Source organism: Argentina silus (genome assembly GCF_951799395.1).
Source record: "Argentina silus genome assembly, chromosome: 2".
Lineage (NCBI taxonomy): Eukaryota > Metazoa > Chordata > Actinopteri > Argentiniformes > Argentinidae > Argentina > Argentina silus.
The window spans coordinates 14,245,375-14,259,965 of record NC_139656.1 but is presented as its reverse complement, the minus strand read 5'-3'; the positions used below and the strand labels follow the sequence as shown (position 1 = coordinate 14,259,965).

General features: G+C 45.9%; 1 protein-coding gene across 1 annotated transcript in view; it reads right to left on the bottom strand.

Annotated features, from left to right (window-relative positions):
* Window positions 1-14,591, bottom strand: part of dennd5a (DENN/MADD domain containing 5A) — a 34,630-nt gene that overhangs the window by 5,187 nt on the left and 14,852 nt on the right. Inside the window, exons 2-14 of the mRNA XM_083697150.1 lie at window positions 13,852-13,923; window positions 12,810-12,919; window positions 11,926-12,616; window positions 8,892-9,079; window positions 7,147-7,461; window positions 5,098-5,313; window positions 4,740-4,974; window positions 3,576-3,726; window positions 3,337-3,430; window positions 2,021-2,152; window positions 1,676-1,828; window positions 1,450-1,537; window positions 1,176-1,260 (exon numbers count right to left, since the gene is read on the bottom strand). Of these exons, the coding sequence (XP_083553276.1) occupies window positions 1,176-1,260; window positions 1,450-1,537; window positions 1,676-1,828; window positions 2,021-2,152; window positions 3,337-3,430; window positions 3,576-3,726; window positions 4,740-4,974; window positions 5,098-5,313; window positions 7,147-7,461; window positions 8,892-9,079; window positions 11,926-12,616; window positions 12,810-12,919; window positions 13,852-13,923 (2,530 nt within the window). The remainder of the gene's footprint in view (window positions 1-1,175; window positions 1,261-1,449; window positions 1,538-1,675; window positions 1,829-2,020; window positions 2,153-3,336; window positions 3,431-3,575; window positions 3,727-4,739; window positions 4,975-5,097; window positions 5,314-7,146; window positions 7,462-8,891; window positions 9,080-11,925; window positions 12,617-12,809; window positions 12,920-13,851; window positions 13,924-14,591) is intronic.

Sequence of the window (14,591 nt, the reverse complement as noted above, 5' to 3'; positions counted from 1 at the left end):
TTTGATATATTGCTATAGATTCATTTAACAACAATACCACTGCTGGTAATAAACTGCTGGTAAAAAAAAATAAAAAAGCACCACAACAGAGTTGTGGCATTAGCAAGGAGGAGGAATGTTGTGTTGTGTGCATACAGACATGTGCGTGAGCAGGGCAGAGGGGTTGCCAGTCTACGGCACAGCACAGCTGCCTGCTCGTGCCCCTAAGCCATACCCTCCTCTCTCTCTAGCCAGACCCTACCCCCTCCCCGCCTCCCTGGCCAGATCGACAAGGGGGTCTCGGGTAATTAGGCTGGAAGTAATGTGCTGTCACACAGTTCAGCTCTCTACCTCTTTCAGACTGCACAAGGGATGACCTTTTACATGACTCAACACTGCTGGTTCTCTACTGCAGACATGACAATGGTCTCTGCCTTTGTCACGCACACACACACACACACACACACACACACACACACACACACACACACACACACACACACACACACACACACACACACACACACACACACACACACTGTATCTCTGGTGACCAGGTAGTTGGTACTTAAGGTGTTCAGCTGTATCCATACCAATCAACACACACAGGCTTCTGTATGCTCTTCTCCAGGATCCCTCTCAGCCTCTTTCAGCACTAGTGTGGCTGTGTTTTGGAAATTAGTTCTGTACTGGTGTAGTATTTGGACATTGGATTTGGAATGTTTGGAATATTACTCTAGTCTGATAACATAATGCTGACATTTGTGCAGAATTATGACAGAAATTATGGCAGATAATGAAGTGTGTTGTGTTGTGTTGTGTCTTACTCAAGATGCGTATCTGTCCTGTACAGCTTGTGATGTACGACTATGAAGCTAATGTTTTTTTCTTCTGTTTTTATTCCAATGAATAAATGAAGAATCATATTGTGTAACTGAATGTATTTTCCATCAGTGTACCACAAGATGGCACTATAAACACTTTAAAATCATTGAAGAAATAATGACAGGTTTCCTGTATTCTGAGGGATTGTCATTTCTAAATTGAGTGGCAACATTGACAATATGAGTTGCTAAAATGTATATTTGTGTGACTACACGTGACAAGTAGTGTAAATCCATCATAACAGAGTGATCACAAAGATGAGGCTGATTGACCTGTACTGTAATAGACCTGGTGGTGGGATGGTGACTCACCTCATGTCCTGGATCATGGACACTTTGAGAGGCGGCATGGCTGAGCCAGCGTCAGACTTGCGTCTCTCCGTGTTGTGGATGAGACCTGATGTGGGAGGAGAGAACTGTAGTTATGGCTATAGGACACACGTGAGGTCACACATTTTCAGGTCTGATAACATTCTTTGTGAAGAGAAGTCATGCATTTGCAATTAAAGCTGTCACTATTCTATTCTTAGTTGATCAAGAATAATTCTGTTATTTATAAGTTATGGGTGATTTCATAATGGCTTACCTGGGGGACCCAAACCAGCTGGTGTTGCATCCTTCTTCTCTTTGCTCTCCTGGTAGTGAAGCAGGTGTGACCACAAGGCAGATTTACCCTGGAAGAAGAGAAAGAGAAGATGGAGATTAGGGAATGTTTGAATGAGTGTGTGTGTGTGTGTGTGTGTGTGTGTGTGTGTGTGTGTGTGTGTGTGTGCGTGCGTGCGTGCGTGTGTTTGTGCGTGCGCTTACTGTACCTGTTTGACCTGCAGTCCGTGGCTCCAGATCCTCTCCAGCAGGTCACAAAGGCTGGCGATGAGTGTGTTCTCCTCTACTCCCGTGATGCTGACCTCCCCATGGCCCAGCTCCACCGCCTCCCTCCCCATCTTCTCCACCAGCATACGCTTGGTCTGGAGGAACACACACACACACACACACACACACACACACACACACACACACACACACACACACACACACACACACACACTCTCACACTCACTATACTGTATCTCTGGTGACCAGGTAGTTGGCACATAAGGTGTTCAACTGTATCCATAGCAATTACAATCAGACTGGGTAATGATATGAAGGTTCTGTACCTTATTTCTGCACTCCTTCAGCAGCCCCTCCACAAACTTCCAGTTGGTCTGAGCGATGACGGAGGGGGAGAGGTTGGACAGCTTAGGCTGTCTAATGGTTGTTCCCAGGTTTCTGGCCTCCTGGATGTACTTCTATGATGAAACATAGAGGAGAGGGTCAGGGTGGATGTTCATATTTGGATGGGAGAGAATATACTGAGGGAGAGCGATCAATCTTACTCAATCACATACAGTGTACACAGGGGGTCACACCACTGGACAACCAACCACTACTCACAGAGAGGGATTGCTCTCCATAGGGTGGGGAAAGGGTGGACCTTGAATCAGTAGGATCATTGTGAATTATCTGTATTGTACACAAGTGCACCTTGCCCAGCTCTAGACTGGAGGGTAATGGAGGTTGTTTCATGATGGAAGATGAGCATGTGTTTCTGTCCTTTACCTTCGTAACCTCAACATAAATCCTAAGAGGGTTGTATCAGTGCAGTTGACTGTATATTTACTTTTCAGGGATGCTGTCAAATCAATCTTGAGTCTAAATATAAGCTATTGGCTTTCAGTCAATATTCAGATTTACTGTAAGTGTACCATGAACACAATGTGAGCTACCCTGAGAGGTGATGTAAAGTATGAGGTAAAGTGGTGGTGCGGGGAGGATGCAGGGATTGAGGACCACTGGTGCTGGGGGGAGGGAGGAGTGATGATCACATTGGGGGAGGGGCCATGTGGGCTCAGGCTCCACCCACAGCCGACACATACCACATCCACAGTCACTGATTTCAGACAGGGCCTGAAGGACTGCGAAAGCCAGTAGTAGTCTAGAAACAGCAGGAGCTGCAGACACTCCACATGCTTGGAGAGCGTGTGTGTGAGAAGGAGAGAGAAACCAAGAGAATGTGTGAGAGGGAGAGAAAGACCAACAGAGTGTGTGAGAGAGATAGGCAGATATGAGGGAGACAGCATGTGCAAGAGAGAGAGAGAGGTCGGTGGGGTGATAGAGAGAGAGAGAGAGAGAGATGGACAAAAGAAAATAATAGAGGGAGAGTGAGTGAGTGAATAATAGAGGGAGAGAATGGGCAAGACACATGCAAGCAGAGAGAATTATAAACACACATGACAATACAGTCAGTATTTTGCCAGAAAGAAAGAACTATGAAAGTGAAGAACATAAGTACAGTAAAGGGAGAAAAAAATAAACGCAAAACAAACAATAACATTTGGTGAAATCAAGGAGAAGGTGTTTCTCAAGCTGCTTGGAACTCCTCAGCAGCTGATACCACACAGTGATGATGATGACAATGATGAGGAGCTCTCACCTCTCTCTGGTCATTGTCCAGGTACAGGTGTTCAGCATGCTGTTTCTGTCTGTCCCTCCTCCTCCACTGTGCCGGAGCACTCCTCTTCGCCCACCTAACAACACAAAACATTGCTTTAGAAAAAGCACAGAGAGAGACAAAATCAATGTGTGTTTAAATGTTTAACTGATAACGGTATTTGAGTATAATCAGTCGTGGTAGATGAGTAAATCTCTCTGGGTGCTGACTGAGATCCTCACTTGTTGCTGGTGGGTCCTGTGGAGAGCACGTCAGACTGCAGGCGGGGGAAGAAGCCCTGTTCATAGCGGCCCTGGCCTATCTTCATGTCCAGCAGGTGGGGGTGTAGAGCTGTGTGGTCGATCTTAACCACTCGCATCTCAATGGCCTTCTCTGTGGGGTGACAGAGAGACAGAGAGAGAGAGAGAGAGAGAAGATGGTGAGATACTCCAACAGATCCATAATCACCATCATTCCATTTAAGAGTCTTATGTCACCGTTGGTTCACCCACTCTCTCTGTGAGTGCCTATGAGTCAGAGCTGTTTCAGCACTGTATGTCTTATCTGAGATCAGCTGTATCCTCAGACCAACACCTCCATGCTGTGAGTAATGATGATCACACCCCCCACATCATCAGCACCAATGTTGATGAGTGATACATTGTTACAGATTTATTCTTTATACCAATGGTTAATACATCATATAACTGGCATGCTGCAATTCATTATAAGACATACAGTGAGAGAATAAAAACAACTGAACTGAAAAATATGTACAAAACAATGATCATTTGGATCTTCCAAGCTGTTACTACTAAGAGGCAAAGTAGAAGGAAATCCCTGGCCCTTTCTCTATTAGAAACTTGATTCCTTGTGTCCTCTCCTCTGTCCTCCACTTGCTTCTTACTCAAAAACCATTGGAGGAGAAGACCTAGGTTCCTCACCTTAGATAATCTCCTCCAATGCTTTTACAAAGCAAACGTATGGAAGACGGAGGAGAGGACGAGAAGTTTCTAACAATTGAGAAAGGGCCTGTGTGTCCTCAAAACATATTTTTCCCATGATGCATTGCAAGTACAAACAAATGACCTGCCACCAAGGGATATCTGGGGAAGAGAGAGTGAGTTATTATTACTAAGTTAGGCCTTGTAGTTTTCTAGCCTAGTGGAGTGAGGTCCAGGGGCGACCAGGTCAATTTTCTGATAGTGCTGTTTAAGGAGATTATCTGAAAACAAGAACAAGTGAGTCTGTCAACATAGTTTTCTGTGAAAAAAGAGCACTTAATTTCTGTGAGGATTTGAGACTTCTGTCTTTATGACATATCTTGCACCCTCTAACTCTACTATCCATTTATAGCAAATGGTGTGAAGCCGTATTTGTGTGAAGCTGTATTCTGTTCTTCTTACCAGCCTCGTCGATGTTAGTGCACTTCTGGTACATGGAGGTGCGCAGGGTTGGAGTGCGCACATTAAGCATGCGGATCTTGTCCACGCGTGCATCAAACACCCTCAGCGTGTGCTCCTTGTCCTCGTCGTCATGACAAAGAATTTTGCCGTCAATGAAGGAGGCGAACATCTGCGTCTCCAGGAAATGAGACAGGAAGGGGAGGTAGGGCTCCGGCTGGTCAGAGAGGAAGGAGGCCTGGAGCAGACAAAAATCAAACAAAATGTTGAAGAAAAGAAAAAAATATGTTAGTTTGGGGACACCAAAAGAAATATAACAAAAAGAAATATAAAGATTCAGTCCAGTCTCTGTTGCTCTCACCTTGTCAAAGTTCTGCATCTGGTCCCTGTTGCTGAACCAGGACTCCTTGTCATGGCTGGGCTGGATGACAAACACCTCGTAGTCAGCAAACATCTGCGTGAAGCGGTTGGCGAACACCTCACGTACACGGATGTTGAGCTGGTGTATCTTCAGCTCCTCCTCGTCACACTGTACCTTGAAGTCCTTGTTACTGCTGGCATCCTCCTTCACATCCAACTGGGGCGGACATACAGAGAGAGGGGACAGATCAGGTCAGGAACAGAGAGCAGAGCGAGAGCAAGAGTGAAAGATAGAGAGAAGGAGAGAGACAAAGAGAGAGAGAGTGAGAGAGAGAGACAGAGAGAGAGAGAGAGAGAGAGAGAGAGAGAGAGAGAGAGAGGATGAAGGTTTGATGATTTCTTAACGTTATCTAATCTCCATGTTACCACAGGCTGCCAGAGGAGCGATATAGAGCATGGGAAATGAAGTCTGAGACTTTTGTTTTGATTTATGGGGCAAACAAACTACACATTCCTGTTAAAATGTAATTGTGTCAATGCTGCAGAAGACAGAGAGAGAAAAATACTCAGTAAGACCTACACTCACCGGCCACTTTATCAGGTACACCTGTTCAACTGCTCAAATATCTAAACAGTCAATCACATGGCAGCAACTCAATGCATTTAGGCATTGTAGACATGGTCAAGACGACCTGCTGAAGTTCCACCCGAGCATCAGAATGGGGAAGAAAGGTGATTTAAGTGACTGAACGTGGCATGGTTGTTGGTGCCAGATGGGCTGGTCTGAGTATTTCAGAAACTGCTGATCTACTGGAATTTTCACGCACAAGCATCTCTAGGGTTTAGAGAGAATGGTCAGAAAAAGAGAAAATATCCAGTGAGCGGCAGTTCTCCGGGCAAACATGCCTTGTTGATCCCAGAGGTCAGAGGAGAATGGCCAGACTGGTTCGAGATGATAGAAAGGCAACAATAACACAAATAACCACTCGTTACAACCAAGATATGCAGAAGACCATCTCTGAACGCACAACACGCGCCATGTCACAAAGCTCAAATCATCTCAAACTGGTTTCTTGAACATGACAATGAGTTCACTGTACGCCATTGGCCACCACAGTCACCAGATCTCAATCCAATAGAGCACCTTTGGGATGTGGTGGAACGGGAGATTTGCATCATGGATGTGCAGCTGACAAATCTGCAGCAACTGCGTGATGCTATCATGTCAATATGGACCAAAATCTCTGAGGAATGTTTCCAGCACCTTGTTGAATCTATGCCACAAAGAATTAAGGCAGTTCTGAAGGCAAAAGGGGGTCCAACCCGGTACTAGCAAGGTGTACCTAATAAAGTGGCCGGTGAGTGTATATGCCCTATAAGATTTGAAGTGAGGAGGAGTATTGGCTACTGTCAACACAGGACTAAACTATGACAGGGAGCTGACCCTGTGATCGCTCCCCCATAATGCATTGCTTCATACCAGTGATCTGAGCTCAGAAGTGACCTTGCCGTGCTGACACGGCATCCACAGCGACCCTATCTGGAGCCTAGCTTGGCCTTTTGACTGAAGAGCTATATGCAGACTGCCAGCCAGGGCAATCCCTTCAGAGAAACACTAGTCACTGCTCCATAAGCTGCTTAGGCCCCAGATATGGAGAGTTGGAGTTGGAGACCTCCTCTCGTTAAAAGCTAATTCATCCATTCAGCAGCCTGTAATGTGATTCTGCTGGAACATTACTGTATATTACCAACGGCCCTCTGTGTCATGTACAAACCAGATGGCAATAAGGCGTTGTAATGACAGCCGATTTACTGTTGATGGTAATGTGGCAGACGTCTCATCTGTCATCAGAGTTTAATACTGAACATTTGCCGCTGGCAGACAGAGGCTGATATGTTGTTTGTGAAATGGCACATCAAAAACTGCCTCTCACACCAATCAGTGCGAGAGGCCTATCAGTGCCTATCAGTGTTCCAAAAAACACACTAAATGTTTCCACATATCAGATATACAGGCAGTATTTTGAGTAATGAGTGTCCCTGTTCTCACCTTCTCTAGGCTAACACCAGTTCTCTTGACCAGGGCCTGCAGGCGAGCGATGGTCTCGTTCTCCCTGAGCAGGTAGGAGTTGAGGGGCGAGCCAGCCAGGTTGCCGTTGCGTTTGTCAGAAGCCATGTCTGCGGAGCGGAAGCCTTTGAGCTTGGCCTGGCCCTGGCTGCAGTGCAGGTTCCCCTCCGGAGACACACCGAAGGCCAGCAGCACCTCAGAGATCTCCTGGATGAACTCCAGCTTGTTGGGGAACTGAGGGAGGTCCTCTGGTAGTTCGATGAAGTGGTTGTCGATGTCCACAAAACACAAGTTGGCCTGAAATGATACAAGGTCTCAATTTAGTTTCATTATAAATAAATACCACAGGGAAAATATGAGGGAAGCAAACAGTACTGAACAGTAGTGAAGGTCTTGTTATAGAAGGGGTGCTACTACTTTTGTCTACTATACAGTACATTATTCCACTATTGCAGTCTGAGTGCTGGAGCAATTACAGCAGCATAATGTGCAATTTGATCATCTAGGCTATTCAACTAATCAAATAACACATATGGATATTTAGATTTTAAATTGAGGCTGAGATTATTTTCAATGGAGCAGAAAACTTTTGAGAAAGCTCATCCCTCCATTGTTGATCTGCCACCATTCATGCTACTGATGAGTGTTAGGAGATTAAATATAACCTTGGATGAATTGAGTCAAATTAGGATTCCTTAAGGCCATACATTTGCAAGTTCTCAGGCTTTTTAGGTACCATAAATCTTCAGATTGGATCAGCTCCAGATTTGTAAAAGCTAAATTGGCATACACATGGGCCCTGCCTCCCAGCTATTGGCATACAATAAAAGGCCTACCTATGCAGTATTGCTGTATACTGTAGTAAAACAGCATGTTTTGACCAAGCATAAAAGCATGGGCAAGCTAAAATGAAAAGGGGGTTGTTTGTCCTCAAAAAGGACATACAAATTATAAAATGTTTAAAAAATGTTTAAAAAAAGAAACAAAAGATAACCCTTGAAGAATAATCTATAAATCTATAAATAATCTATTCTTCTATTCAACATGCATCTATAGGTTATCAAAGTAATTACTTTAGAAATTAATTTAAAAAGTACAACCTCTTTTGTCTGAATTTGAAAAAAGACACTTCATCAAAATGGAGGGCAAACACAAGCCTAGAGAGCGAGGGACTGTTTGTAGTCTGTGTTGTAAGGCCCTGTGATTCTCCAATTTCATGCCATCACTATTAGGAATATCAAACAGGAGATGAAGGAGATTAGGCTGGCAGGGGTGTCCAGAGGGATGCCTTTGTTAGTATTCTCAGCACACTCCCTTCACGCATAGCAATCTGATTAGAAAATATTTGCTATCGCTTCCGACAGGCAATGTTTCAACAGGGGTGGTACAAGGGAATCAATTTGAATGGTTTCAGGCAGAGAACGCTTCATATTAAAACTGCCTTGATGAGAGCGGGAAGAGAGAGGATAGGAGAAAGACAGAAAGGTGTGCATATTCAGGAAACACAAATAATTCCCAGCATAGATCTCTGAAGTCAAATTGGTGTGTGTGTGTGTGTGTGTGTGTGTGTGTGTGTGTGTGTGTGTGTGTGTGTGTGTGTGTGTGTGTGTGTGTGTGTGTGAGTGTGTGTGTGTGTGTGTGTGTGTGTGTGTGTGTGTGTGTGTGTGTGTGTGTGTGTGTGTGTGTGTGTGTGTGTGCGTATGCGTGCATGTGTTGAGGGTACGTACCTCCTGTGGCAGCTCGAGCTTGGTGCGGTCATCCTGTCCGTTAGAGTGCAGGCCCATAAGGTAGGGCACAGGGGCATCTAGGAAGTGCAGGAGCGAGGCGGGCAAGATGGGTACATAGACATGCTGCCACTGGAACGGGAACATTAAGGCTGTGATGCTCTCTGCCACAGTCATCAGCCTCTGGTAATCTATTACACATAGATAACACAGGAGTGTTAGAGACAGTGACAGTAGTAAAACTAGTCAACCAGAAGATATAGATCATATGGTCATAAGAGCTAATCATCTAAATGTAAGTTATTGTTGATTATTAGTGATCTGACAGATTGTAACTGACTGACCAATCTGTACCGTTACGTTATTCTATTTTCCATACATGCAAGAGTTCAAAACCCCGCTCATGTCATGTGTGTTTGGCATCCAAGTAAACTTCCACCCAGTCCATTTGATCTACATTCCTCCTCTATCAGAACAGGCCTGGGCCAGGCCTATATTCAGTAGCAACTCTGTCTCTGCTGCTCTGGTGCCAAAATAACTGCAGTCCTTCATTTGGCCTTCTGTTCCCCCCCAGAACAGCCCCCTGCCCATTGCCCCCCTGCCCTGGCCTGGCCATCTCTCCCAGGAAGAGGGCCAGTGACTCAGGGACAGGAATACTAATCCAGCCTGTGTACTCTCACCCTGGAGGACAACAAACAACAGGCCCTTTCAGGGCATGATACCACTTTACTGAGAATCACACAAACACACACACACACACACACACACACACACACACACACACACACACACACACACACACACACACACACACACACACCACACTCACACACACACACACACACACACACACACACACACACACACACTCACACGCACACACGCACACACGCACACACACACACATACACCTAAGAGTATCATACACACACAGGCCTCACCAACAACAACTAATCTTGTCTGAGAGAGAACACTCTTTAATAGGGTAATTCATCAGATATGCAACTGAGAGCAATCTAATGAGCATCAGTGATGATGTAGTCCTCCATTTGTCCTACAATCTGAAACTCTTCCCACAAGGGTTTTCCAAGACGAATCATCTGGGCCGATTTGAGTGCTTTGCTAACAGAGTGAGAGCTCTATATAAGGCACGCTGACAAGCAGGGTAAATAGCCACGTCCATCGATCTAACTGAAGAGACGGGGAAAAACAACAGATGCTCAGTTCAAGGATTCATGTATGTGGGAGAGACATTCACCAGGCCCTTTGTATCTAAGTTATGAATTATGCTTCTATTTTTAGCTACCGCGCCTTGAGTCATCTCCTTTTTTGTATAGAGCATCCCTCGCCTCAGTGTGTGTGCATGCTACTTTATCTAATGACACTGTGTCCCCCCTTTTCAGTGGAAATCTCACAGGCGGCGTAACTCTAGAAAGCACTCTTCACACATTCTGCAGTGATGAGCCTTCCGGAGAAAAAAACAGGGATGATGTCATCTCCAACCAATCATATTTACCCTGCATCACTGCTCCTTATCTGCAAGGGTTGCCTAGCAACACCACCACAGCATTGCACCTGAAGCTCTCCAGCCCCTTGCATTGTGTAAACAATTTGCCTTTCCTTGTCCCCGTAATGGATCCAATCACCACGCCAGCTCCTGAATCCTAAAACAATCCTCCTGCCGTGCTGCTTGGATCCTCATCAAAGGCAATCCCTTGGGAGCCTTCATAGAGATGAAATATGCCATTCTGCATCTCATACTCTACAGTGCTGATATGAATGGCAGCTTTGTTTCCTCTAAACTTAAACCCCTTAATAAGACAACATCTGATATGAATTGCTCCCTAGGATAATTATCCGTATGTAATTTTTTCCATCTGCCAAAGAATCTGGAACATAAATGGCTGTCAGTCCTACTTAAATGTCCCTTTTAAATGTCCCTATTCAATGTCACTTTCTCTCCCAGCATGGGTTAGAGTTTAGCATGAGCAGGGGGAAACAAAGATGGCCTGATCATAGCCAACAGAGACGGCCCTTCACAGCACACTGCTGCAAAACACTCTGTTTACCCAGCGGCTTACACACACACACACACACACGCACACACACACACACACACACACACACACACACACACACACACACACACACACACACACACACACACACACAAGCTCACACACACACACACACACACCAGCTCACACACACACACACACACACACACTGCCTACACTGCCCAGGCCTGAGCCAAGAGCTAAGAGCTGTCCATGAGGGGGAACTAACAGTTACTGAAGCTGAAAAACACACAGGCTTGATTTAATGGAAACACCCAATAGGTTACATAACCTGCCTGGATAATAGTTCCATTGACCATACCAAACATCTATCACTGCACGAAGCGCCCATAGGCTGAGACCACTGTGTTCTTACTGCAACTACAAATGTTAGCTCTGTTGTTCCTACTAAGTTTCAAGTATTTCTGCGGTAATCACACAGATCTCCTCAAGCAAAATCAACCACTTCAAGAAAATACTACTGGGTGTCTGAGGATTCTTTTGGAACAAAAGGTTAATTACAGTAATACGAATTTTACTTTGGCTACGGCCAACATAGTGCGAATCTATCTCGTCAAGACTATCCTATGGTAAAGCATATCTTGGCTACATGATCCAAATCAGTGATCCTGGATTGATCTCCTATAGATACTAAGACAGAGGCGTCAGTGAGAGAAAACCACAGAGCTCAGGAGATTAGCGAGAGTTAAAATCCAACACTTCTTGGCTTGAACGTAACATTGCATCAAGATGTGTTACCAGAGAGACAAACACAGCTGAGCACACATTTCTTTTTGAGCTATTCCAAATGTCTACATAGATACAACCCTCAGTAACCCTTAACATTCGTAAGAAAAAACATACATGTTTAAACATCTATTCATTATGAACCACAGCCTATGATTTCAAGATATTTCTTCCCAAGGGGACCAACAGGAGGATATTGTATTAGCTATCTGCTAAGATGAAACATTTCTTACGTGCTGAATAGAGCAAGATCTGGATCTCCAGCAGGACACAGGTGAACAGCTGCAGGACATTCTCCAGCCCCAGCAGCTCAAACACCTGGCTGATGGGGTAGTCAAAGAGAGGCAGTTCGGCCGTGCTGGGCCGCTGGCACACCACTGGCCCATACACCCCCGAGAACTTGAGGGAACGTCCAGCGGGCGGTAGGGGCACCTCATACAGGATGTTGTAGACATAGCTTTCCAGGGGGAGGGGCGGGGGTTGGGGAGAGGAGACTGCCTGGTGGAGCTGCAGCAGCACCTTCCTGCAGGCCTGGGGGAAGGCCATGGGCGCCATCAGGCAGATGCACTTGGACACGTACAACGTGTCCCGGCTGATGTCGTAGGAGTTGAAGCGCTGCAGCCGGGAGATGGAGGGGGCAGCATGGAGCGTGGGGTGGGGGTGAGGGTGGGGGTGGGGATGGCACTGTTCCTCGGGACCCCGTGGGGAGGTGGGGGTGTGCAGGATGTCATACTGCTCAGCGTTGTGCATGTGGTAGAGAGTCTGCATGGCGCTGCAGATCTGCTTGCTGGTCACCTCTTCAAAGAAGGTGAGGGTGAAGCCATAGGTCCGCGAGCCGTCCTCCCGTGTGATGATAAAGGAGTGGAACTGGGGCTCGCGCGAGTCTGCCTGCGTCCGGAATGCCAGGCCTTTCGGCATACACAGCTGAGGATAGGAGGGGAGAGGGGAGAACAGAGAAAGAGGAGAGGGGAGAGTAGAAGGGGGAGAGTGGAGAGGGCAGAGAGGAGAGGGGAAGGGATAGGGGGAGAGGGGAGAGTCAGTATCACTCTAAATGCATGGATTGTAGGTTCTAGTCCCAGTTACAGTTTGTTTACTATGGAGTCCAAACGTCACTTACCATGCCAACGGCATCCTGGTCAAAGGGACTCCACTCCACATTCTCTGGGTAGTGCGCTAGAACTTTGGATTTGAAGGTTCTCCGCAACGGACTCTGCTCAAAATTCTCACCTGAGAGAAAGAAAAAAAGAGAGGGACAAGAAAGAGGGAGAGGGAGAGTCAGGACAGAGGGTCCAAAGAGTAAAAGAGGAGCTTGAGGATGTAGACGTCCAATCACAAGCTTGAGGCACAAGACAGCCCCCCACAGGAAAGAGGAGGTCAGCAGATTTGTCTTGAGAGAAAGGCTGTATTGCATCATATAAAGCTGTCAACTGCATCCTGTTCTTGGCAATGCAGGAAAATAACCACTGCCAAAATTGTCAAATAGATAATATTTGGGGTTTGGGTTTTTTTTTCTGAGGAGGAAGAAGAATGAAACTACTTTTTTTATCACATTACAAATCAGATTTAAATGTACATCTATCAGTAAATTATTAATGTGACAGCTTTTATGGCAATACAAGCAAAGCAACCCGCAAAACAAACAAACAAACAATCAATCAATCAATCAAACAAAGAAACAGACCAACACAAATAAAATTGATTAAAACCCAGAGTGAAGCAGAAGTGATGCACACACCAAGACATGTTGAGAAGTCATTCAGAGTAGAGGGGAGAGTACACATTGACCAAGCAACACCAGCGCTAGGGGAGCACTGGCTTGGTGCTTGTGAGAGGTAGAGGTAGTGATGGTCAAAACAGATTGGCTTGTTTGCTCAGTAGCTGCTGAAGGGGGTGAATCAGGAGGAGGAGAGAAGAGGGGGAGGATGGGTGAGGACAAGAAGGAGGGAGGAAGGAAGGGCAGTGGGGATAAGTGCTCCCAAAGTTCCCCTCACCATGTGTGCACTGCAACTTGAGTTTAGAAAACTCAGAGACATTGATTAAAATCAACAAAAAGGGAGAGTGCTGTGAAAGAAGGGCGTGTGTCAGGTGAAAGGTTAAAGGGCACAAGCGGAGCTGACGTCAACAGGGAGCATCATCTGATGGGGGGGGGGGGGGGTTACCTTCATCCGCACTCGCCAACTTCCCTCTGGCCCCATCTCTGAATTTAGTAGCCTCTATATACTGGCATAAAGCTACACAACGACAGATAAAACAACAAAAGTTAATCACAGAGGGCTACTGCCAGGTATCGCATCACTTCTTCTCAACATGTACACACAAAGAACACTTCAGGACCGTGTGTTCACACAGCGTTCTTCTCAAGTGAGAAAGACACTGACGGAACAGAACATCCACTACACATGTGGTATGTATGGAGACACAGGGAGAGAGCACTAAGCATTCTGCCAGGTTATGAGAATGACCTGTGTTTCTATGCATTGCAGTGCTCTCTCCTCCCTGAAGCCTATAATTGATCCCTGTTGTCAGTGCTGTGTTATGGATTATGGTATTACTGTGAATGTTACGGATGGGGGCGCCCCAGTGCAGTCCCCAGTGCGGTCCCTAGGTGTCTCCCTCCAGCTGCCCACTGTGCCGCCTCACTCATGGACTTATCACCTGCACCTGTGTTTAATTGTCACTGATGCTTTATGTACCCTCACTTCCCTCCACTCCCCGCTTAGTCTTCACAGTGTGTTCACCGTTTGTTGGTTGCTTGAGATACGTAAGCCTTTGAATATACAAGTACTGTTTTTGGAGACTCTGTTCTCCCCCTTTTGTTTTCGAGATTAAGTCTGTGTTTGTATCCTGTTTTGCCTACTCTACTTTAAGTAAAGAACCTTTTGTTTGGTACCGCTACCTA